Source organism: Bos indicus, chromosome 6, assembly GCF_029378745.1.
Source record: "Bos indicus isolate NIAB-ARS_2022 breed Sahiwal x Tharparkar chromosome 6, NIAB-ARS_B.indTharparkar_mat_pri_1.0, whole genome shotgun sequence".
NCBI classification, from domain to species: Eukaryota; Metazoa; Chordata; class Mammalia; order Artiodactyla; family Bovidae; genus Bos; species Bos indicus.
In genome coordinates this window covers 72,439,338-72,465,740 of record NC_091765.1, presented here as the reverse complement: position 1 = coordinate 72,465,740, position 26,403 = coordinate 72,439,338, and the positions used below count along the sequence as shown (strand labels likewise).

The window sequence follows — 26,403 nt, the reverse complement described above, 5'->3', positions numbered from 1 at the left end:
TGATAAAATTTTCTAAGAATGTTAACTGCTGTCCAGATATTAAGTAGCATAGCTTTGTTTATTCAATCTGTATTAAAATAAAAGTTAGGTTTTGTAATGCAAGATTAGATTAAGCTCCCCAATTAGAGATTTATTAGAAGTGAGGTAGTAGTCATAAAAGGCACAAGTAGACAAAACTTCTCTTGCTGTAAGTTTTTCCTAAGCAAGGTAGTTGAGTATAGTTATACTTGTCAGAGTAGAAAAAATAGCCCAATCTTGCTGTACCACAGCCTGTGGTTTAAAGGCTTTAACATCGTTATTCCAGAAGTTTCAATGATGTGTATGTTTCTGCTTAAGGGAATTTATATTATTTATATATATATATATAAATATATATACACACACACACATAAATATATAGACACACACACATATATATAAAACAATCAAAAACTTTTTTTGAAATATATATATTTACCTTTGATTTATAGGTCAGTGTAATTTTTCTTAAAATACAGAGTTTTCTTAAAGAAGGATGTGTTTGTATAGTCTTATCTGAAAAATAGTATCTAAATAAAAGTATTATCCACTTCATTTTTAGATTCGTGGAAAATAGTTCTGATATATATATATATGTGAAGTTAATGAAAATAACTATCCCTATATTATAGAAATATCAGATGTTATTATCCTGTGGGTTTTATAATTAGTAAATCAGATGTTTTTATAATTTCATTTCTTATTGTATGGGTAGGAAAACTGCTCTAAAGGGAAGTATAATTTGCAGTCCTAGGGTAGGCTTGTCACACTGTTGGTAGGATGATGAGGGTCTCCTTTACTATATAGAAAATCATGTTAAAATTTATTTTGTGTGTTTTGTGTTCATCTCATTAATGTAAGTACTGTCACTTATATTAGTGTAAATGCTGATTTTAGGCCTTGAACATCAATGTATTTCTCCCTTCTCCAATCTGTAGTCTGTTCTGAGTCTCTCAGAAGATGCTTTGAAGATTCCTGATGAGTCACTCTTCTTAAATAGTGGTGGAGATTCCTTGAAATCCATACGGCTTCTCAATGAGATTGAAAACCTTGTTGGCACATCAGTACCTGGGCTTCTGGAAATTATTCTCAGCAGTTCTATTTTACGGATTTACAATCACATCCTTCAAACAGTGTTTTCAGATAAAGATCTGACACTTAGCAAGAATCATGCCATGAAAAGAAAATTCAACGTTACTCAAGAGGAAACCAGTGGAAAATCTTTACGTCAGGAAACTGTCATGCCTTTAAATTGTGACAAGGAGATCAATGCTTTTATTGCACTGAGCAGAGGGAATCAGATTTTGTCTTTGAATACTGATAAGTATTTAACTAAGTTGGGACATTGCCCTTCAACCTATTCTTCTGATTTAAATTCACAGACTGACATTCAAAATAGAGAAAGCCTAAATACTCCACCTCTTATTGGGAAGTCAGAAGATCCATCCTGTGTTGTGGAAGTTTCTGAAGAGGAAACACCTGTGATTAGGGCTGAGAAAATGGAGTTTCGTGTGAGGTGGAGGTCAGACACAGGCAAATGTGTGGATGCTTCACCTCTGGTTGTAATACCAGCTATTGATAAGTCATCTGCAACTGTGTACATTGGCTCTCATTCTCATAGAATGATAGCAGTTGATCTTTACTCTGGAAAGGTGAAATGGGAACAGATTTTAGGAGATCGCATTGAATCCTCAGCATGTGTATCTAAGTGTGGAAACTTTATTGTAGTGGGTAAGTTTCTGAATTTGAGGTTTATAGAGTTAAATGGAATTACCATATGAAAATATCAGTAGAGCCAAGTTAAATTTAAAAAACCTGTGTTTAGTGGGTTTGGTTTCTGTCAAAGAATAATAATTACATGCTGATTCACAGTGTGGGCCTTGGGTCAGAGTTTCTGGGTCTGAACCTAGCTCTAAGGCTATTACCCGCTCTGTGACCTTCAACAAGTTGTGGAACTCCCTAGAACTTCAGTTTTCTCATGAGTATATGGGCATAATAAATAAAACATGGTGCTGCATCACAAATTATTCCCAAACTTGATGGTTTAGAGCAATAAACATTTATTATTTCACAGTTTATGTGGATCAGGAATTTAGGAGGAGCTTAGTGGAAAGTTCTGGCTCAGGGTTTCTCCTGTGGCTGCAACCATGTGAAAGCTTGACTTGAGCTGGCGAAATCTGCTTCCAAGATGGCTTACAGTGCGGCTAACACAAGACCAGTTCTTTGCTGAGTTTTGACAGGAAGCTTCAGTTTCTTGCCCCATGGGCTTCTCTCTGAGTGATCCAAGAGAGTGAGTGAGGAAAAATGCAGTACTTTTAGTGTCTAAAGTTGTAAATCATAATTCATGCTTTATTCTGTTATTAGAAGCACATCATTTGAGTCTGGCCCACACTCAAAGGGAGGGGAATTGGCTCCACGTCTTGAAAGGAAGAGTATCAAAGAATATGTGGGTATATTTTAAAACTACCACAATGATCATAGAGCTTCTGAGAGGATTAAATGTGATAATTGCTTGTGAATCCTTTAGTACATACCTGGTGGCTCAGACAGTAAAGAATCTGCCTGTAATGCAAGGGACCTGGGTTCAATCCCTGGGTTGGAAAGAACTCCTGGAGAAGGGAATGCTGACCCACTGCAGTATTGCCTGGAGAAATCCATGGACAGAGGAGCCTGGCGGGCTACAGTCCATGTGATTGCAAAAAGACTGAGCGACTAACACTTTTACTTTCTTTTTCAGGGACAGACTAAGTGCTCATTGAGTATTAGCTATTACCTGCTACTCTGTTTCCCTAAGGTGCAGGTGACTTTTACTTTACAAAGATACCAGGGTTCAAATATAATGTCTCTTTGACTATCACTTTCTTTTTACCCCTCCCCCAAACTACATTAAGTTTTACTTTAGTGCTCATGGAATCTGTTTACCAAAGCTTTTCAGTCTAAATACTTAGGAATATATCTCCCTACTAAAGTTATCCTGGCTAGGATCTACTTGAATCTAAGTTTGATCCTTTCCTATTGAAAACCTATATTTTGAGAATTTTGCTACAGGAAACTTTCAGTTATATATATGAATATGAGTAATCCCTAGTCCGTGAAAGTCAGCTCATTGAGGTTATTGTTTGCATTCCAAGTGTCTACCCAAAGCCTGTGGCACATGGTGGTCACTTAGTCCTTTTTTTTTTTTTTTTTTAATTTCCAGGTTTATTGAGATGTAATTGACATATGACGTTTTATTAGTTTAAGGTATACAATATAATGATTTGATGTGTATGTATATTGCAAAATGATTACCACAATAAGTCTAGTTAGCCTACATCACCGGACACAGTTACCGTTTTCTTTTCCTGGGATGAGAACTTTAAAGATTCAGTCTCAGCAATTTTCAAATATCCAAGTCAGTGTTGGTAACTATCACTTAGTACTTTATTTTTTTATTAATGTATGGTTTATACACAGTGGTATACAGTTCTGTATTTTGACAGATACATACTATCATGTAACCACTACCACAATTAAGAGTCCGTTGCTCCAAAAAATTTTTGTTTCACTTTATAGTTATTCCTCCTCCTATCCCTACCACCAGCCACTGATCTGCTTTTTGTTCCTGCTTGCAGGATCTTAGTTCTCTGACCAGGGATCAAACCCATGCCCCCTACAATGGAAGCCCGAAGTCTTAACCACTGGACCGTGAAGGAAGGCCCTTAACAGTGTCTTTTGATGAGAAGTTCTTAATTTCAATGAAGTCTACTTTATAATTTCTTTTATGGATCCTGTTTTTGATGTCATATCCAGGAGATCTTTGCCTAACCTAAGGTCACAAAACATTTTCTTCTGGAGCCAAACCGAAAGAATGTTCTCATTAACCAGCTATTCCTGGTGTGAAAGTGAAAGTGAAGTCGCTCATTCGTGTCCGACCCTCAGTGACCCCATGGACTGCAGCCTTCCAGGCTCCTCCGTCCATGGGATTTTCCAGGCAGGAGTACTGGAGTGGGGTGCCATTCCTGGCGTACTCCACTATATAGGACATTTCTCTTCATCTTCACTAAGTAGGCTGTCCTTTCCCTTCTGAGCAGTAACTGCCAGAAGAAAGTACAGCAGATACTCTGGAAATTGAGCCTCAAGTGGGCAGCAGTGGTTATAATCATAGGTGGAACCACCCGGAGTGTTGGGCCAATGCCTAGATTTCACTTCCCCTGACTTACATGCACTCCAGAAACTTGAGTGATCTATACTTTGTAGATTTTGACCACTCCCACTTCCAATAGGAGGGTTTTTTTGGCCACAGCAAGTCAGAGACTCCTGCTCTGTCTTCTCATCCAAGCAGCAGTTTGGAAAAATCAGTCTACTATAGTTGTCAAGACAACAGGCTCTGGAGCTTGACTTCTCGAATTCAAATCCTTGCTCTGCCACTTACTACCTGAGTAGTTTTGCCCATAACTGTCCTATAACTTAACTCTCTGTGCTTTAATTTTGTCCTCTATAAAATGTGCATATAGTCATACTTCACTGTGAGGATTACATGAGTTAATAGGAATAAAATTCTAACAGTAGTACCCTCCATAAGATAAAAGGTCAGTAAACATTTGTTGTTAAGTTCCTGAGTGGTGGTCGATTCTTTGTGACCCCCATGGACTGTAGCACGCCAGGCTTCCCTGTCCTTCACTTATCGCTTGGAGTTTGCTCGGATTCACATCCATGGAGTTGGTGATGCCATCTAATCATTTCATCCTCTGCTATCCTTTTCTCCTTTTGCCTTGAATCTTTCCCAGCATCAGGGTCTTTTCCAGTGAGTTGGGTCTTCACATTAAGCGGCTAGAGTATTGGAGCTTCAGCTTGAGCATCAGTCCTTCCAGTGAATATTCATATTGTTAATATTAGCATTTCTTTTTAAGATTTATTTATTTATTTGGCTGCACTGAGTCTTCATTGCTGCACACAAGCTTTCTCTAGTTGCAGTGAGCGGGGCCTACTCTTAATTGTGGTGTGCAGGCTTCTCATTGCAGTGGCTTCGCTTGTGGAGCACTGGTTCTTGGGCACATGGTCTTCTGTAGTTGCAGTTCCCAGGCTCTAGAGCACAGGCTCAGTAGTTGTGTCGCATGGGCTTAGCTACTCTGTGGTATTGAGATCCTCCCCAACCCGGTATGGAACCTGTGTCCACTGCATTGGCAAGCAGATTCTTAGCCACTAGACCACCAGAGAAGCCCAGCATTTCTTCTTTTTTTTTTGGCTAGACTGCCAGGGAAGTCCCAATATTAGCATTTATTGAACACTTTTTATGTACTGGGCATTTATCCTAATTATCACAATAACCCTGAATGTAGTTGTATCCATATTCAGCAGAAGAAGAATCTGAGGCCCAGCAATGCTAGATGATTTGCCCAAAGGATGGCCATGACAAGATCTGAATCCAGGTCTGGCACAGCCTCTTTCTGCTGCGGCTTGCTCATGTTCATTGTTTTCTTGGTAGTAAAGCACTTCTCAGTACCTTGAAAATGTAAGGTGTACTTACTGAAAAGGTTTTTTTACGTAAGTGGTTACTGTTCATTTCTGTTTTGCTGAAATGTAAATCTGAGCCAAACATAGAGCCTAAATACACATGAAGAGCATCAAATATATGTTGTCATGATTTAAGCCAAATAATTATTTTCCAGTGACATATCTAAATCTCATCTTTAATATTTTGTTTGCCAACAGGCTGTTATAATGGGTTAGTTTATGTTCTGAAAAGTAATAGTGGAGAAAAATACTGGATGTTTAGTACTGAGGATGCTGTCAAAAGCTCAGCAACCATGGATCCAACCACAGGACTTCTTTACATTGGATCTCATGACCAGCATGCATACGCTTTGGATATATATGTAAGAATTCAGTTTGTCAGCTTTACACCATAAGCATAAATGGAAGAGCATGAAATTATCAGGTGGTGTTGACTAGGGGAGCAGGTATTTAACTATTTTCCAAGTTTGTGATCTGGGAAGATTAAGGGATTAATTAACAGCCTTAATCTCTTAAGATATTTTTAACTTCCTTACCAAATTTTCACAAATTTGCTGCTCAGAGTTTTGAAATATAAAGAACTTAGAATTTACTATTGACAATAGAAAGAATCACAAAAATATCAATATTTTATATAAGAACCCAATTACATAAAATTTTAAAATTTAAGAATTATAAAATTTAAAAGTTGGGAAAAATTTTTGAAACAAATATGACATAGTTAAAGCTCATAAGTATAAATTAAATTAAGAGTAAATATAAATCTATAAGAAAAATATAAAGGTCCAGATAGAAAAATATTCAACAAAGGATATAAATGGACAGGACCCTTAAGAAGAAATGGCTAGTAAATGTATATAAATTTATATAATGTTTAAGAATCAAAGGAATGAAAATTTAAAACTTTAAAGGTAGAGAAGCAAATGTTATTAGCTTAGAGGGTAACATTAAATGCTGATGAGAGTTGTGGGAAGTAAGCTTTTGAGGAAGACAGTTTGACAATTTGAATAGGTAACAATTTCATATCCTTTGACTCAGTAAAATTCTAGGAATCTATCGTGGCAAAATAATCAGAAACGTGGATAAATGTAAGCACCAGAATATCTTATTTTCAAGTTATTTGTACTACCAAGAAATTAGTTACAAATAGGGTAGAGAGAGAGTATTTTATGTTCATATGGGATATGATCCAATAATATTTAACAAGTTTTACAGAATAAGTGAGCTAAATTATATACAAAGTGTATGATATTCAGAATGATCTCAGGTATATTAAACTGTATGTATGTGTGTGTGCCAAAAAGATCACAAGGCAAAAATGCTAAAATGTTAGTAATCTCTGGGTATTGCCTTTTGCCTTCTTTTTATACTAACTTGATCCTCCGCAGTAAATATGTATTACTTTTATACTAAAAATATAAAATTATATTAACGAGGTAGACACACGTAACTTTAAAAGGGACAGGATATATTGATTTTGTGAATCACCCTCAGAAACCAATTAATTTGCTTTCTTTTTTGCTCTTTTAAAATTTTACTTTCTTGTTTACAGAAGAAGAAGTGTGTTTGGAAGTTGAAATGTGGAGGAACTGTTTTTTCTTCTCCTTGTTTGAGCCTGATTCCATCTCACTTGTATTTTGCTACACTGGGAGGACTTTTACTGGCTATAAATCCTGTAGGCATAAAATAATATTTACTGATTTTATTACCTATTTTTCTTTAATATTTTTTACTTTGCTTAGAATTCTGAAAATTCGAAGTAGATCTCAACTAGATACAGTCCACACAGTACTGGATCAGAATTCACTAAAATGATTGACGTGAAGTCTAGAGTGATGAGAAAAATCTAAGTTCTGTGTTATGTCCTTTATCAGTTTTTTAAATTGGCAGAATGTTCTCAGTTCTATCAAGAACTTTGTGTCCATTCTAAGGATAGAGTTTATGTGCTAGTTATTTCTTTCCTGGTTTTATTGCAGGTTTTTATCTCAGTTCTCATAAATAGCACTCATTAATTTTTGTATATGTACAGTAGCTTCATTTATAATCAAGCTATAATATATAAGCTTCACTTATAGTCAGCATGCTACTGTAGCATTTTCTGATGTTACCTCTGGGAGGTTTATGAATTTGTTTTATAAAAGTAATTGATGAGTAGAATGATTTAAATGCTATGAATTACGTTTTGCCCATGCCAGGCCACTGGGGACAGACTTTGGAAACATTCCTGTGGAAAGCCACTCTTTTCTTCTCCACGGTGTTGCCTACAGTATGTTTTTATTGGCTGTGTAGATGGAAATTTACTCTGCTTTACTCACTTTGGAGAACAGGTAAAAAATGTCTAGTTCTGTTTTACTTATCTTTGTCAAAAGCATAATAGTCGGTGACGACTAAAGTAAAGTTTTACACAACATTTTTTGACCCATCGTGTTGAAAGCTAGTTGTGTTTTAATTGTTAGCCTGTGGATTTTCAAATTTTTGAATGATGCTCTAATAGATTTAAAAGATTCTATCCATTGTTTTAATTTTGCCATCCTCTTTGTCCAATGTAAAAAATGTTACCATTTTTTAGCCAACTTAATTATAACCTCTATTCAGGTTGTGAAAATTGAAATAAACCCCTGCTTTTTCTATGAAAACCAAAATCTTTTACAGAACCCAATTTACTTTGTATGGAGGTTCCGTCTTCAACTTCGTGATCAGGGTATAGTGATCAGGGGAGCAGGGTAGGCCCCTGATCTTTCGTTAGGATAATAATCTCTACTTCTTCACCCACAAGTGACTATGGCACAACGTCTGTGTTTTTGATTTGAGGATTATTCTATGGACTTGAGTGTGCTAGCTCCGGCATAGGTTAGCCCATTGATGGCTATGGTTGCGTCTGGGTGCATTTTATTCTGCTTTCGCCCCTTATACACTAGCAGTTTCTTTTGTTCTGTGTGACAGTTATTTTGTGATGAAATCTTTTTTTTTTTTAAGTCTTTTTTTTTAAGCTTTTGGTTGTGTTGGATCTTCCTTTCTGTGTGCAGGCTTTCCCTAGTTGTGGTGAGCAGGACTGTTGTTTGTTGCAGTGCGTGAGCTTCTCATTGTTAGTGGCTTCTCTTCTTCAGGAGCAGACTCTAGGATGCTCAGGCTTCAGTAGTTGCAGCTCAGGGGCTCAATAGTTGTGATTTGAGGGCTTTAGAGAACAGCCTCAGCAGTTGTGGCGCATGGACTTGAGTTGCCTGCAACACGTGGAATATTCCCAGGTCAGGGATCCAAGTCCATGTCGCCTGCATTGACAGGCAGAGTCTCATCCACTGTACCACCAGCGAAGTCCTGTGATGAAATCTTTTATTAAGTGCACTTTATATTTTTTATTTAGAAAGTAATTTGTAAGAACTGCCTTATGATCCAGCAATCCCACTGCTGGGCATACACTCTGAGGAAACCAGAATTGAAAGAGACACGTGTACCCCAGTGTTCATCGCAGCACTGTTTATAATAGCCAGGACATGGAAGCAACCTAGATGTCCATCAGCAGATGAATGGATAAGAAAGCTGTGGAACATATACACAATGGAGTATTACTCAGCCATTAAAAAGAATACATTTGAATCAGTTCTAATGAGGTGGATGAAACTGGAGCCTATTATACAGAGTGAAGTAAGCCAGAAAGAAAAACACCAATACAGTATAGTAACGCATATATATGGAATTTAGAAAGATGGTAACAATAACCCTGTGTACGAGACAGCAAAAGAGACACTGATGTATAGAACAGTCTTATGGACTCTGTGGGAGAGGGAGAGGGTGGGAAGATTTGGGAGAATGGCATTGAAACATGTATAATATTATGTATGAAACGAGTCACCAGTCCAGGTTCGATGCACGATACTGGATGCTTGGGGCTGGTGCACTGGGATGACCCAGAGGGATGGTATGGGGAGGGAGGAGGGAGGAGGGTTCAGGATGGGGAACACATGAATACCTGGGGCGGATTCATTTTGATATTTGGCAAAACTAATACAATATTGTAAAGTTTAAAAATAAAATAAAATTAAAAAAATAATAATTGGTATATATTCTCACCTTTGGATTTCTAAATAGTTAGAAGAGGCAAAGGTTCTTACTCCTTTTTTTTTTCTTCTCTGAATAAGCCAGAGAAAGATTAAAGTAATTTTGTCCAAGTCAGGAAGAAAATTGAGATTATATACCATGTATCATGAATATACCCACTTTTTTATTTTGCTGCTACTATGGATTTGTGAACATTACCTTAGACTTATGCCTCTTCTTCCTGTGAGTTTTAAAATATTGGCTGACAGGGTAATCTATAGTAGCTTTGAAGTAAGCAAATAGTGTATATCTACAGTGTAGACACACAACTCATAGCTCTTTGTTTAAAGCTTTAGTTCAACTTATTGCACATAAACTTTTCTTTTCAGCTTACTTACCTCCTTTTTCCTACATCAGGAGACTAGAGTAAGATACAGTTTTTAATAAGATACACTGGAAACTCAGTGCAGTTTTATCTTAGAAATCATTGTCTCTGAACATATTAATAATAACTTTTGGATGAGGTTTGAAATGAATTTATATTCTGCATAGTGGTGATTTATGTAATAAGGGCACTGGTGTTTCTTATGTTTGATTTTACCACTGGGACAGAGGTCTAATCTGAGGGTGCTACTTTTCAGAGAAAGCTATTATTTTCTCTATGTATATTTACCATTCAGTAGCCTACATCTCTCACATTTTATTAAGAATTTCATAAAGCTTTAATCTACAGAATTGTTGAAATGAGATGAATGAATTGTTTTTGCCTTTATCACCCTTCAGGTTTGGCAATTCTCTACCAATGAACCAATCTTTTCATCCCCATGTACCTCAGCATCAGAGCAAGAAATATTTTTTGGTTCTCATGACTGCTTTATCTACTGTTGTAGTATGAAAGGTCACCTCCAGTGGAAATTTGAAACTACTTCAAGAGTGTATTCAACGCCTTTTGTTTTCCGTAACCACAACCATAACAGTGAAATGTTACTGGCAGCGGCATCTACTGATGGGAAACTGTGGATCTTGGAATCTAAGAGTGGACAGTTGCAAAGTGTGTATGAACTTCCTGGAGAAGTTTTCTCTTCTCCTGTGGTCTGGGAATCAATGCTTATTATTGGATGTAGAAATAATTATGTTTATTGTCTGGATGTATTGGGTGACAAAGGTAATGAAGTGCAGTCCTTAGAATATACATGAGATATTTGAAAATATTTTATATTACTGAGCTTGTGGATAGTCATATTAAAGATTATATTTTGTTTAAGAAACTTGTCTATTACACTTTATTGGAAAACAACCATACTTTACTTCCTTATAGGAGCAACAGATGCTTTTACAAGGAATTATAGAATGAAACACATCCTAATGCCTGTTATAATTATTAATTAAAGGAATATCGATGTTCTTCTAATTTCTATAGATGTCCTACTTTGGTTTTTTTTATAAAAGACCTCTGGGAAAAAAGATCAAAATATACTTGGTGGGTTAAAAACTTAGTCTGTGATGTAATTAACATCAACACCATTCACTCATTTTTACTGAGAATCATAACGAAATGTTGTCAAAGATAGGATCTATTTATCAAATTAGTTTCCTTAATTTAACATTTTTAAATGAACAAAGTACCAATGTAGAATAATATATATATATATACTCTGTATTGTTTCAAGTTGATATACCTTCTTTTCTCAATTTTTGATACATGAACATTGACTAATATTTTTTACACCTATATTTTTCAGTTTATTAGATTTTACTGCTCATGGGAAATAGATGGGGAAATAGAGGAAACAGTGTCAGACTTTATTTTGGGGGCTCCAGAATCACTGCAGATGGTGACTGCAGCCATGAAATTAAAAGACGCTTACTCCTTGGAAGGAAAGTTATGACCAACCTAGATAGCATATTCAAAAGCAGAGACATTACTTTGTCAACAAAGGTTCGTCTAGTCAAGGCTATGGTTTTTCCTGTGGTCATGTATGGATGTGAGAGTTGGACTGTGAAGAAAGCTGAGTGCCGAAGAATTGATGCTTTTGAACTGTGGTGTTGGAGAAGACTCTTGAGAGTCCCTTGGATTGCAAGGAGATCCAACCAGTCCATCCTAAAGGAGATCAGCCCTGGGTGTTGTTTGGAAGGAATGATGCTAAAGCTGAAACTCCAATACTTTGGCCACCTCACGCGAAAAGTTGACTCATTGGAAAAGACTCTGATGCTGGGAGGGATTGGGGGCAGGAGGAGAAGGGGACGACAGAGGATGAGATGGCTGGATGGCATCACCGACTTGATGGATGTGAGTTTGAGTGAACTCCGGGAGTTGGTGATGGACAGGGAGGCCTGGCGTGCTGTGATTCATGGGGTCGCAAAGAGTCGGACACGACTGAGTAACTGAACTGAACTGAACTGAAGTTGCCCCCAGTAAACTGTACCTTCTCTGGAAGCCATGCCCTCTGTGCTTCCCCCTTCTCTTATGCCTGGGCTAGGCTTGTGATTTGCTGTAACCTAGAGAATGCAGTGATGGTGATATTATGCCACTTTCTGAGCCTAAATTTTAAGAAGTTGTGGTAGCTTCTGCTTTTATAGCCATGGGAGCCCTGAGCAGCCACATCAGTCTGGCTGTCTACTGGAGAAGACATGTAACGAGGGAGCCATGAGCTAAGACTACACTGAGAAGAACCAAGGAAGCCAGTGAACAGTGACAGTCAATGATATGGCCCCCAGCATTCCAGCCAACTCCAGCGATACACTGTGTTGCTGACCTTTCCCCTAATTCTGCAGACAACTGTAGTATCATTTGATTTGTTCATTCATTCACCAGTAGAATCTCAAATATCAAACATGCCAGAGTTCTTGGTGGCAAGCAATGGAAGGTAAATTTGGGCTATTTTAAATAGAAAGTATTTTTATTGAAGTATAATTGATATACAATATTATGTATTTTTTATTGAAGTATAATTGATGTACAATATTATATAAGTATTATATAGAAATTCACAGTTTTTAAATGTTATATGCCTTTAAAACATTGGCTGTATTCCCTGTGTTAGACAATATATCCTTGTAGCTTATTTATTCTATACACAATAGTTTGTACCTCTTAATCCCTTACCACTCTTTTGCCCTTCCTCCCTTCCCTCTCCCCGCTGGTAACCACTAGTTTGTTCTCTATATTTGTGAGTCTGATTCTTTTATGTTAGACTTACTAGCTTGTTCTATTTTTTTAGATTCCATGTAAAAGTGATATCATACAAAATATTTATCTTTCTCTGACTCATTTCATTTAGCATAATGACCCTCCAAATCTATCCATGTTTTGCAAATGGCAGAATTTTGTTCTTTTTATGGCTGAGTAGTATTCCATTGTCGGAGAAGGCAATGGCACCCCACTCCAGTACTCTTGCCTGGAAAATCCCATGGATGTAGGAGCCTGGTGGGCTACAGTCCATGGGATCGATAAGAGTCAGGCACAACTGAGCGACTTCACTTTCACTTTTCACTTTCATGCATTGGAGAAGGAAATGGCAACCCACTCCAGTGTTCTTGCTTGGAGAATCCCAGGGATGGGAGAGCCTGGTGGGCTGCCGTCTATGGGGTCACACAGGGTTGAATAGGACTGAAGCGACTTAGCAGCAGCAGCAGCAGCAGCAGTATTCCGTTGTATACATACACCATATCCTCTTAATCTGTTCATCTGTTGATGGACACTTAAATTGCTTCCATATCTTGGCAATTATAAATAATACTGCTATGAACAGTGGGATGCATATATTTTTTTGAACTATTGTTTTTGTTGTTTTTGTTTTTCAGATAATATATATCAAAGAGTGGTGGAATTGCTGAGTCATATGGTAGTTCTATTTTTAGCTTTTTTGAGATACTTGCATACTGTTTTCCACAGTGGCTACACCAATTTAGGTTTCTCCTCAACAGGGGATTCCCCTTTTCTCCACTTCCTCACCATCATTTGTTGTTTGTGTTCTTTTTGATGATAACCATCTGACCTGTCTGTCATGATATCTCATTGGAGTTCGTACTTCCCTGGTGATTAGTGATGCTGAGGATCTTTTCATGAGCCTGTTGATCATCTGCATTTCCTTTCTGGGAAAAATATCTGTTCAGGTCTTCTGCCCAGTTTTTAATCAGGTTTTTTTCTTTTGATGTTGGGTTGTATGAGTTATTTATATATGTTGGATATGACCACAAGTTGGTCATATCATTTGCAAATATTTTGTCCTATTCAGTAGGTTGTCTTTTCATTTTGTTGATGGTTTCCTTTGCTGTACATAAGTTTTAAAGCTTAATTAGTTCCCATTTGTTTATTTTTGCTTTTTATTTCCTTTGTTTTAGAAGACAGATTCAAAACAATATTGCTACAATATGTGTCAGACTGTTCTGCCTATGTTTTTCTCTAAGAGTTTTATGGTTTCCAGTCTTATATTTATGTCTTTAATCCATCTTGAATTAATTTGTGTATATAGGTTCTAATTTCATTCTTTCACATGTAGCTGTCTTGTTTTTGCAACACCAATTATTGAAGAGATTTTTCCCCTCCATTTAATATTCTTGCCTCCTTTGTCATAGATTAATTGACTGTAAATGTGTGGGTTTATTTCTGGGCTCTCTATTCTGTTCTGTTCTGTTGATGTTTTTTGCCAGTGCCATGCTGTTTTGTTATTGTAGCTTTGTAGTATAGTTTGAAGTCAGGGAGCTTGATTTGTCTAGATCTGTTCTTCTTTCTCGGGATATTTTAACTGCTTAGGGTCTTTTGTATTTCCATACAAATTTTAAAACTATCTGTGAAAAATGCCCTTGGTATTTTGATAGAGACTGCATTGAATCTGTAGGTTTCCTTGGTATTAATTCTTCCAGTCTCTGAATGTGGTATATTCTCCCATCTGTTTGTGTTGTCTTTAGTTTCTTTCATCAGTGCCTTATGGTTTTCCCAATACAGGTATTTTACCACTAAGGAGGTTTATACCTAGGTATTTTAATCATTTTAATGCAGTGGTAAATGGGATTATATACTTAATTCCTCTTTCTGATTACTCATTTTTAGTATATAGAGATGGAACCAATTTATGTATGTTAATTTGTATCCTACAACTTTACTAAATTCATTGATGAGCTCTAGTAGTATTCTGATGGTGTCTAGGATATTTTGTGTGTAGTATGTCATCTGCAAACAGTGACAGTTTTACTTCTTCCTTTCCAGTTTGTTGTTGTTCAGTTGCTCAGTTGTGTCGAACTCTGTGACCTCATGGACTGCAGCATGCCAGGCTTCCCTGTCCTTCACTGTCTCCCAGAGTTTGCTCAAATTCATGTCCATTGAAGTGGTGATACCATCCAACCATCTTACTTCTCTTGTCCAATTGCTGTGACTAGGACATCCAATACTGTGTTGATTAAAAGTACCTTGAGTGGGCATCCTTGTCTTGTTCTTGATCTTAGAGGAAACACTTTCAGCTTTTCGCCTTTGAGTATGATGTTGCTGCTGCTGCTAAGTCACTTCAGTCATGTCCGACTCTGTGCGACCCCCATAGACGGCAGCCCACCAGGCTCCGCTGTCCCTGGGATTCTCCAGGCAAGAACACTGGAGCAGGTTGCCATTTCCTTCTCCAATGCATAAAAGTGAAAGTGAAGTCACTCAGTCGTATCTGACTCCTAGCGACCCCATGGACTGCAGCCTACCAGGCTCCTCTGTCCATGGGATTTTCCAGGCAAGAGTACTGGAGTGGGTTGCCATTGCCTTCTCCAAGCTGTGTGTTTATCATATATGGCCTTTATTATGTTGAGGTATGTTCCCTTTATACACACCTTCTGGGGAGTTTATATCATAAATGGATATTGAATATTGTCAGAAGCTTTTCTGCATCTCTTGTGATCATACAGTTATTATTCTTCAGTTTGTTAATGTAGTGTTATACTGATCGATTTGCAGATACCAAAAAGTCCTTGCATCTTTGGGGTAATCCCTCTTAGTCATGTTTTATGACCCATTTAATGTATTGTTGGATTCAGTTTACTAGTATTTTGTTGAGGAATTTCTGCATCTATCTTTATTAGCGATATTGGCCTATAATTTTCTTTTTCTTTTTTTCTGTAGTATCTTTGGTTTTAGTATCGCAGTGATGCTACCTTCCTAGAATGAGTTCAGATGCATTCCTTCTTCTGCAATTTTTTGGGAATAGTTTGAGAAAGATAGGTGTTAATTCATCTCTAAATATTTTGTTGAATTTACTTGTGAAGCCATCTAATCCTGGACTTCTATTGGGAGTTATTAAATTGCTGGTTTAGTTTCATTACTGGTAACTTATCTATTCATATTTTCTGTTTCTTCCTGGTTCAGTCTTGGCAGATTGTACATTTCTAGGAATTTGTCCCTTTCTTCTGAGTTGTCCATTTTATTAGCATATAGTTTTCCGTAGGAATCTCTTCTGATGTTTCATATTTCTGTGGTGATGTTTGTAACTTCTCCTTTTTCATTTCTGATTTTGTTGGTTTGTGCTCTCTTTTCTTGATGAGTTCAAACTAAAGGTATATCAATTTTTAACATCTTTTCAAAGAAGTATTTTTTAGTTTCATTGATAATTTTATTGTTTTTAAAGTTTATTTATGCTCTAGTCTTTTTGATACGTTTCCTTATACTAACTTTGGGTTTTGTTTGCTTTTTCTAGTTTAGCTGTAACATTAGGTGGTTTGAGATTTTCCTCATTTCCTGAGGTCTTGTATCACCATAAACTTCCCTCTTAGAGCTGCTTTTGGTGTGTCCCATAGATTTTGGATCATTGTTTTTCATTTTCATTTGTCTCTGGGTATTCTTTTTTAATTTCTTCTTTGACTTCTTCGGTAATCCCTTGTTTTTTTGTTTTTTTTTTTTTTTTAGTAGCGTATTGTTTAGCCTCCTTCATGTAGTGTCCTTTGTCTCCTCCAACAATCTCTATTTTAACATCTATTTTATCAGGTATAAGTATTGCTACTCTGGCTTTCTTATTATCTCTATTTGCATTCAATACCTTTTGCATCCCTTCACTTTATATTTAAAGACACTTATGTATGTCTTTAAATCTGAGTCTCCTATAGGCAGGATTCCTTTTTTTTTTTTTTGCCTTCAGCCACCTGATGTCTTTTGGAGCATTTAATCCATTTACATTTGAAGTGTTTATTGCTATGCATGTTCTTATTGCCATTTTGTTAATTGTTTTGGGGTAGTTTTTGTAGTTGTTGTTCCTGTCTTTTGTTATTTGATGACTATCTTTAATGTTTGGATTCCTTTTCTTCTGTGTATCTATTATAGATGTTTGGCTTGTAATTCCCATGAGGTATTTATATAGTAATCTGTATTTATACAAGATTGTTTTAAGTTCTTGACCTCTTAATTTCAAATGCATTTTAAGAATCCTGTATTTTTACTTTCCTCCCCTCATAATTACTGTTTTTGATATCTTTTTTTGTTGTTCAGTTTCTAAGTTGTGTACAACTCTCTGCCACCCCATGAACTGCAGGATACCAGGCTTCCCTGTTCTTCACCATCTCCCAGTGCTTGTTCAAACTCATGTCCATTGAGTCACTGATGCCATCCAACCATCTCATCCTCTTATGCCCCCATCTCCTCTTGCCCTCAGTCTGTCCCAGCATCAGGGTCTTTTCCAGTGAGTCAGATCTTCGCATTAGGTGGCCAAAGTATTAAAGCTTCAGCTTCAGCACTAGTCCTCCCAATGAATATTCAGGGTTGATTTCCTTTAGGATTGACTAGTTTGATCTCCTTGCTGTCCAAGGGGCTCTCAAGAGTCTTCTCCAGCACCACAGTATGAAAGCATCAATTCCTCAGCACTCAGCCTTCTTTATAGTCCAACTCTTAGTCCATACGTCCATATTCTTGTTTTTTTAACCTCCCTACTAGCTTTGTGCGTGGGTGATTTCCTACCTTTACTGAATGTTTGCTTTTACCAATGAGCTTTTTCATTTTGTAATTTTCATTTTTCTAGTTGTGGCCTTTTTTACTAAGAGAAAAATCCTTTAATATTTCTTGTAAAGCTGGTTTGGTAGTGCTGAACTCTTTTAGCTCTTGCTGGTCTGAAAAGATTTTAATCTTTCCGTAAAATCTGAAAGAGAGCCTATCTGAATGAGAGCCTTGCTGGGTAGGGTATTGGTTGTAGGCTTTCCTTTCATCACTTTAAATATGTTGCCCTTCTGGCCTACATAGTTTCTGATGAAAAGTCAACTGATAGCCCTTTATGAGTTCCTTTCTATGTTATTTGTTGTTTTTCCTTTGCTGGTTTTAATATTCTCTAATTTTTAACATTTAATTACAGTATTTTAGTGTGTTCTTCTTTGGGTTAATCCTATATGGGACTCTGCACTTCCTGGACTTGGATGTCTGTTTCCTTTCCCACGTTAGGGAAGTTTTCAACTATTATGGCTCAAATATGTTCTCAGCCCCTTTCTCTCTCTCTTCTCCCCTGTAATGTGAACATCAATGCATTTGATGTTGCCCCAGAGGTCTCTTATACAGTCCTCATTTCTTTTTCTTTTTTCCTCTTCAGCAACAGTGATTTCCACTACTGTGTCTTCCAGGTCACTGATCCATTTATCTGTACCATTTAGTCTACGTTGATTCTTTTTAGTGTATTTTTAATTGCAGTTATTCTTCATCTTTAGTGTGAGTGATAGTCGCTCGGTCATGTCTGACTCTACGGCCCCAGGACTGTAGCCTGCCAGGCTCCTCTGTCCGTGGAATTCTCCAGGCAAGAATATTGGAGAAGGTTGCCATTTCCTTCTCCATTATATTTTCCAACTCTTTGCTAAAAACCTTTTAACTTTCACTCTGTGTACCCATTTTTTCCCCCAGATTCTCTAATCATCTTTATGATCATTACCCTGAACTCTTTCTTAGGTATTTGCCTTTCTCCACTTCACTAATTTCTTCTTGTGGGGTTTTATCTTGTTCGTTCATCTAGAATGTGTTCCTCTCTTGCCTCATTTTGCCTAAGTTGCTATTGGTGTTTTGTTTCTGGTGAGTTGGTTATGTGTTCCAGCCTTAGAGAAGTGGTCTTCTGTAGGAGACGTCCTACTGTCCCAGCAGTGCACTCCCCTCATCACCCAAGCTGTGTGCTCTGATGGCTCCCTGCTGTGTGGGTCCTTCTGTTGTGCTGAGCCCACAGCAAACTATGTGGGCTGTCTGGTAGGCTTGATTGGCTCCTGGTCAGGTTAGTTGCTAAGCCCTGCCCTGTGCAGAGGCTACTGGCCCCTGGTTGGTAGGCCCAGGTCACAGGATAGCTGACTGTAGAACCCCAGGAGGCCCCGGGCTAGTGCGGGTTCATTGGTGGGTAGTCAGGGTCTAGAAGACTCCCGGGCTGTTGCCCACTCTGTGGTGGGTGAAGTCAAGTCCTGAGTTAGCACTGGTCTACTGACAAGCCGGGGGTCCCGGAACTGTTTTCAGATCACTGCTGGGGAGGAGGGGTAGAAGAGGGGCTGTTCCTGACGCAGTTGGGTACAGGATCTCAGATATCCCAAAGCTTTTATTGGGTTGCTAGTGGGCAGGGCAAGGACCCAGGCCCATGTCATCCCAGGACATGGCCTGGGCTGCTGGTGGAACTTCAGGCTACAGGATTGTGGCTATCTTGGATCTGCTGCTGCCCTGGGTGAGGCCAGTCCAGAGGTTGGAGCTGGCTCCCTGAACAGTAGAGCCAGGCAGGGCTACATCTTGGGGCTAAAAACTAAAAGGAAGATTCCACAAAGGCCCTTGCCAATACCAGTGCGTATGTGGTAGAAGAAACTCTCAAGGATGGCTGGTGCCAGTGTCTGCATCCCCAGGGTGAGCTGCAGCTGCCTCCTGCCTCTGAAAGACTCCACAATCAGCAGGAAGGTCTGACCTAGGCTTCTGTCAAATTATCTCTTATGCCCTGAGTCCCAGAGCATGTGAGATTTTATATGTGCCCTTTAAAATGAATTCTCTATTTCCCCTGGCTCTCTGGGAGTCCTGAAAGTAAACCTCACTGACTTTCAAAGCTAAATACTCTGGGGGCTTATCTTCCTGGTGCAGGACCCCTGGTCTGGGGAGCCCAATTTTGAGGCTCAGACCTTGTAGTCCTTTGGGAGAACCTTTCTGATATAATTATTCTCCCATTTGTGGGTCTTCTTTCCAAAGATATAGGACTTGACCATATCTTGAATATTACCATTTATCCATTTTGTTGTGGCTCATTATGCTTAAGTTGTGTAAGATCTTTTGGTAGGTTCCGGTTGTTATCATCAAATGTTCTGCAAATAGTTGTGATTTTGGTGTGCCTGTGAAAGGAGATAAGCTCAGGGTCTTTCAAGATGACTGACTGCCATCATGGTCAGTCTCCTCCAGAGTGAATTTTTAAAAGAATATTAAGTCTCTTGCAGAATTATAGAGGGCTGGAGCTATATAGCCAGGAATAAGGAATGCCTAAAATCATCATATCATTTTGGGCAGAAGACAGCTGCTGTCCTTGAAACTAAATGCTTACTTTATGGCTGACCCCACTAACACCAGACACTGTTCCCTATCACTACCAGACTTCCTCACAGGTCCCCCGTCTTTTGGTCAGTTGCTCCCAATCCACAGTCCCTTCCAATTTGAGATGACACATGTTGTCATGCCCACCAGAGTACAGGAAAGCACCTAACAGGCATTTCAACTATAGTAGGAGGTGAGTGCTGCCCTCTACTAAGACCCACAAGATGGAGACTTCCCCAAACTTAGAAAGGGCATTGAGGGCATGGTCAGCCCAAAAGAACAACATAACTTCTGCCAGGTTTTAGATCCATGCTGCTTCACCTTTAATGTATTCACCACCTGGAGCTGTTGCTAAATGCCTAGTCCAGTTGAGAGGAAAGGGCTTGGTTGAGCCACACTGGGACCTAAGGCAAAAGGGAAAATAAGTAATACTGACCCCATATTTATTTAAAATTTTGATACTCGTTCATCATAGAATTTCCATTAATCTTTAAAAAAAATATTGCATTAAAATAGCACTTCTCTCGATTACTTTTTAGCACCCAAGGCAAGTGCCTTGCTCACATTACTCCATTTGCCCTCATCTGGCCCTGTGAGTCAGTAGGTCTGGTCTGGGGCCCTAAGCTGTGTTTCTCACATGCTCTCAGCTTGTGCCCATGCTGCTGTTCCATGGCCCATACTTTGAGTAAAGAGGTTGTAAGATCATTTTGTCTGAGACACTGCTGCTGCTGCTGCTGCTAAGTCACTTCAGTCGTGTCCGGCTCTGTGCGACCCCATAGATGGCAGCCCACCAGGCTCCGCCGTCCTTGGGATTCTCCAGGTAAGAACACTGGAGTGGGTTGCTATTTCCTTCTCCAATGCATGAAAGTGAAAAGTGAAAGTGAAGTCGCTCAGTCGTGTCTGACTCTTAGCGACCCCATGGATTGCAGCCTACCAGGCTCCTCCGTCCATGGGATTTGCCAGGCAAGAGTACTGGAGTAGGTTGTCATTGCCTTCTCTGTGTAAGTGTGGTGAGTGGCACTTTATACACCTGGTCTAATTTAACCCTCCAAAGAATCCTGTGAGGTTAAGATAAAGGTCTATTCATTTCAACATCAAACATTACCATGTGGTCACACAGGTATAACACCTTTATGTCATGAAGGGCAAAAACTCATTCCTAGAACATACACTGTGACTAGCAACCACCTCCCCTGCAAAAGCGGCCATCTCCTCAGAGGCTTGGGCTGTCGGGAAGTAGTTCAACTTGGTGTTTTTCTCACAAGTGCAAGCCTGTTAGCATTTTGCCAAACACACATATCAGTGTGTGTTTCAACCTCTGTGAAGTCAATGCAGAACGTATGGAATGAAGATAAGTACATTTTTGGTGTCTGAGACACAGACCAATTCAAATTTAGGATTCAGATAAACATTTTATTTGTCCCCTACTCATTGAAGTGAAAAAGTGGAAGTGTTAGTCGCTCAATTATGTCTGACTCTTTGCGACTCCATGGACTGTAGCCCGCCAGGCTCTTCTGTCCAGGCAAGAATACTGGAGTGGGTAGCCATTCCCGTCTCCAGGGGATCTTCCCAACTCAGGGATCAAACCCGGGTCTCCGGCATTGCAGGTGAATTCTTTTTTTTATCATCTGAGCCACCAGGGAATCCCATTTTATTTGTCTCCTACTCATTATTTTTCTCCCAAAATATCTAATTAAAAAATAATAAGGTACCCTATAAAATGCCTTGAAATTTATCTTTCTTAAAAGTAAATATGAAGTCTCTGTAGATGGTCACTGAAATCGGTAAAAACTTCAACTTGAAAAGGAAATTCCATCAGTGCCAAAGATCTTGTGGGTATTTTTTATTGAAAGGTCTTTTTCCTTCAATAATGGACATTTTACATTAAAACTTTATACAACCAAAATCTCAAAATAATATTAAAATCACACTAAGGTATTTTCATTGTTAAGTCTACTACATTTTATTGTTGATAAAAATATTGCAAGACACTTGTAATTCTAATGTTTCTGCTTTAAAATAAGCAATTAAAACTAAATGTCACAAGAAGAGACAATACATACTACAATTTGCTAATAACTGGCTAAAATGATAATTTAATAGTAACATGTATAAGAAACAATTGCACTTGAAAAAAAAGTAAACAAAAAACCTCTAGTTTTGTATATTTAAGTCTTATGAACAGAGGTTAATCATCTATAACCTTGCCAGAAGTGTATATTTGTTAAAAAAAAAAAAAAGCTTGTGTATTTAACTAGCAATCATTCATTTCTTTTAAAAGTCTTGAATTCTTATATGCTTTACAGAATTTCCCCCATAGTTTGTTGATCAGAAAAGACTGCAACACAACTAAAGAAAAATAACACTTCATTGGTATTTAGTGCAAATTTGGAGTAATTTTTACATGAAGTATTAAACATGTAGCCTTTAGAAGTTGCTGGAAGTGCTATGACTGTCTTTTCTTCAGTATACTCTTAAAGATTTTGATGGAAAATTTTTAACTGAGGTATTTCTCCTCCTTTGCATGGGCTCAGTGGTAAGCCAGTACAGACTTGACTTATCTACCATTCTTTGTTAATGACCTGATCTCTTCACCTGTTCTCTGCCATTACTGTGATTGTTATTCAAAGCTGACAGCATGAAAGAAAAAGTCAATGCAGAAGAATTAAAGTAGCACTATAATTCTAGGGCTCTAAGTGGAAAGATTCTTACTAAAAAAGTGTTATGTTTGTGAGGAAATCATCAAAGGTAACAAATGCCTACATATTTGATTTAGAAATGAACAGTGTGGAAAACGTGCAGTGGAATATTAATTGCATCTCATAGCCATTAAAAAAATTAACGTCCCATTGATTCTGTTGAAGGTCCACTATATATGTTAACTCCAACCTGCAAAAGTACAACTATCCATTTCACCACACATTCCAGGTACTACCATGAGGCTGCCAGGTACTACCATGAGGCTGAGCCATTGTTTCCAGAAAGAAGATGCCTTGTATATGGTAAATATTTTTGCACTCATCCTTTCTTTAAGGTACATAATAGAATAACAGCACATTGTCATTGCATAAATAAGGAAAATGATACTAATAAAATACTAATAAAATGTGTTTTTGTAGGAGAGAAAAAATGGGTGTAATTCCTTCCCCTGCTGCACTAAGCAAAGGATTTGCATTTAGATTTTGAAGTCAGAATTGAAGAAAAAGGGACTATGTCAACATCATGAAATGTAAGTTAAGTCCTAGCAACGTGTGGGTTTGCTCTGGGTTGCTCTAAAGCAAATTTAGGGAAATAAAAGTGAATATATGTGGCTTTTAAATTGCCAAGCCCCCCCACACCTTTTAAAAAATCTCATGTATATAATAACAAGGCCACTTAAAACTCTTGAGATGTTTTAATGCTATTGAACATTTGACTCTAAATATGAATTAGTTGGCTATGGTAAAGAAAGAAATTCCCCACAGGAAGTCCTTAGTACAAAAGGCTTCAAATCTTGTCTTAACTGTTAACTTTCCCTAGTGACTTCAAAGATTTTCAGAGACATGTAATGTCAGTAGGCTCTTGCACTCCATAATAAATGGCTGGTTTGGAGGCTGTTTTATTAGTCTTCTTGTCTCACTTTTGCTGCTTTGGGTGAAGTGAGCCTCCCCTTCAGAGTTTTAAAAAGTAGGTAGCACTAGAAGCAGTGTATCCTACGCTTCTCACCCTTTGTGATGAAGAGTTTTTACCAGAATATACACAATCTGGCCTCATCCTTACAGGATCTCTGAGTAGGTCTGGGATAAAGCCTGAACTTGTTAAGAATAACTACACTAAATGGGGATTCTCAGAGACACAGAATTTGTAGTTTTTTTTTTTTTTTTTTAATCATTTATTATTTAAACATTTAAATTAAAATGTTCCCTAGGAGACAGCTGGGCCAAATGGTTAACATGTCCCTAAGGAGAGTTCTGGTATAAAAGGGCCTGTAGCTCAACAGCACACTACAAGAGTGAATGGTCTCGCTGTGTTACAGTTCCCGGTCGGGGCAAAATCATGAGAAGCAGAGACGGGCACAGAGTTGGAAACCAGACTTTTAACTTGCCGTTCCCAGTGGCTGCATTCAGGAGAATAGGCATTCTTGTCCTTTCACTAAGACTTTAGAAAAGGGTAGAAATCCCCAAGCACATGGTAAATAAATGGTTCAGAGGAAAGAAATTGGAGTAAAGAATCAAGAAAACCATTAATACTACAAAGGTTGGCAAAAGGACATGTTCTGAATGGTGTGTGGGGGTGTGTGTGTGGAAGGGCCATGGCAGGCTCTCGTGAGGTCTTAGTCGAGAGATTTTACTTCCTGTGGTCCCTCGGACGGAATTTTCTCTTCAAAACTAGGAGGAGCTCAAGGCACCAGGACCTAGGGTTGTGCAAATACACTCTTTACAAGGAACACCACCAGTTCAGTTTCTAAACATTATTTTAGAGCCTATAAAACATGCTTCTTTTCCCTAGTTTGGTTTTCTTTACCTCATATAAAAAATAAATAAATAAAAAGGGCAAGAGAAGAGCCAATGACTGCAATAAGAATGGATAAGAGTCACTCTTTACTTAATAATCTGCGGACAGTCGCTCCAGGCCTTGGCTTTCCTTTTGGCCAAAGCCAGCCAGGCTGGCTCTGTTGACACGGGGGCAGCATCTGGGTTGGAGAACCTCTTTGTGACTTCTTTCACCAGTGGCGCTGGGGGAGCTGAATCAGAGATCTCCACTGGATTTTGAAGGAAAAGGAGAAAGGAATATAAGTCAGAGCCACATTTTTTTTATTTATCACAAGTATGAGATTAAGAAAGCAAAACCCACTGAAGCACTGAGCATCTCTGGCAAGAAGAAATTTGGGAAAGAAACCTATGTGATCCTAACGGCTGCATACAGAATTACAGTGATCACAGTGCAGTCAATCTTAATTTCAAAGAATTTCTAGAAACCCAGTTTTTTCTGTGCTCAGAAGCTATGCCTGCACAATAATAGTAATAATAGGTAAATTCTGTGATTCTAAGTCATGCAACCAGTCAACCTGATGAAGAAAAAGATTAAACCAGTAGTTTGAAGTTTGAACTTGTTAGCTGGTAAGTTTAAAAGCTACTTCCTCCACCAAGCATGCCCTGGGTCCCTCCTCCCTCCAAGACCTGTGGATCCTTCCTGCTGTTATGACTCAGACTTGTCTAACAAATTCTTTTGTCTCCTATCACTATTTATCAGACCTCAGAGGCTTTGTATGGTGAGGGCTCCCATCTTATTTTTGGGTCATATGTAGTGCCTATGGCAATGGCCTTACAGGTATGCAGAACTCTGGAAATACTGATTAAAAAGACAAAACTTCAGAAGAAGGCTTGCTTTATTAAGGTGGAGCCAACTCTGAATTGCATTTACCCTTTGGTGTCTCTAAGAAATCAGGCAGACAAAGGTTGATCTCGTTGTTGACTTTGGAGAATTCTGAAAGAATTCTCTCTTGACCCGTATCAATATGATGTTTAGAATCCTTAATTCCTGGGTATAAGATCAAATGAAGTAAGTCCCTTGGAAGTTCTTGAGAAAATGTTCCAAAGTAGTTTTCAAATGTAAAGTTTTTTTCCTCCACACCAAATAGTAAATATAGCTTTCCTCATGAGACCTCTTTACATTTCCAGACATCAGCTAGCAGGTATTTCTTAAGGCATAAAAAAATCTTGGGTCTAGAGGGTGGGTGTCCTCTGAGGAACAGATAGGGCTGCCTACTGGGGAAAACAGGGACCCTAAGAGCCTGCGAGAGGAAGCTCTTTCAAACTCTCCATCCTCCAAGTGACTTGCAATAAGGAAACAGTCATAAACATTATTGGATCATTTTATCTTTTAACAGGATAAAGATTTTTTTTTTTAACTTGCCCATGTCTCTTACATGTCATGAATTTGTATGAACACTGCTGTTGTTCATTAACATCAGGGACTTAGAGCAGAACAACTGTGCTCTCTAATGTCACACCTGAGTCAGAAGTTAGCTATCTGAAATCACATCAGTGAGAAGGGGCCAGCCCACTTTTGCCTGGAGCATCTGAGCCACTTGGATCACCATGATTCAGAGAAGCAGTTTCCATTTCTAGCCAGGGCAGAGCTCCAGGTAGGGGATTTCTCATACAGCTTTTTCACACTGGTCTTAAGTTATGTGGCGTCAAAGGAAACAGGCTCCTGAATCTGCTTTTCAGCTCAGGCTTGATGTCAACTACTTGGCTTTGAGACTATCAAAAAACACTGGCTCCATTTACATTCTACCTAAAATTCACCCTTTCCTCACATCCTAATATAATCTTGTCTCATCTTTTGTTTAGACGGTTCTTATGGTATGCAGTCTTCTTGCTACAGGAAGT

At 38.3% G+C, this 26,403-nt stretch overlaps 2 protein-coding genes across 15 annotated transcripts in view; one reads left to right on the top strand and one right to left on the bottom strand.

Moving 5' to 3' along the window:
• AASDH (aminoadipate-semialdehyde dehydrogenase) overlaps positions 1 to 17,573 on the top strand; it is a 35,447-nt gene extending 17,874 nt beyond the window's left edge. For 5 of the 9 annotated variants that reach the window (XM_070791473.1, XM_019962790.2, XM_019962793.2 and 2 more), the window contains 5 exons: positions 957 to 1,749; positions 5,713 to 5,876; positions 7,067 to 7,189; positions 7,710 to 7,841; positions 10,333 to 17,573. In XM_070791473.1, coding sequence (XP_070647574.1) covers positions 957 to 1,749; positions 5,713 to 5,876; positions 7,067 to 7,189; positions 7,710 to 7,841; positions 10,333 to 10,746 — 1,626 coding nt within the window. In that variant the 3' untranslated portion in view covers positions 10,747 to 17,573. Of the gene's footprint in view, positions 1 to 956; positions 1,750 to 2,382; positions 5,877 to 7,066; positions 7,190 to 7,709; positions 7,842 to 10,332 lie in introns of those variants that run through there. The other 4 variants (XM_070791471.1, XM_070791474.1, XM_070791475.1 and 1 more) reach the window with 4 other exon arrangements.
• A 4,286-nt stretch (positions 17,574 to 21,859) lies between these two features.
• Positions 21,860 to 26,403, bottom strand: part of CRACD (capping protein inhibiting regulator of actin dynamics) — a 282,379-nt gene continuing 277,835 nt past the window's right edge. For all 6 annotated transcript variants that reach the window (XM_019962783.2, XM_070791469.1, XM_070791468.1 and 3 more), the window contains one exon: positions 21,860 to 24,770. In XM_019962783.2, the coding sequence (XP_019818342.2) occupies positions 24,610 to 24,770 (161 nt within the window). In that variant the 3' untranslated portion in view covers positions 21,860 to 24,609. The remainder of the gene's footprint in view (positions 24,771 to 26,403) is intronic.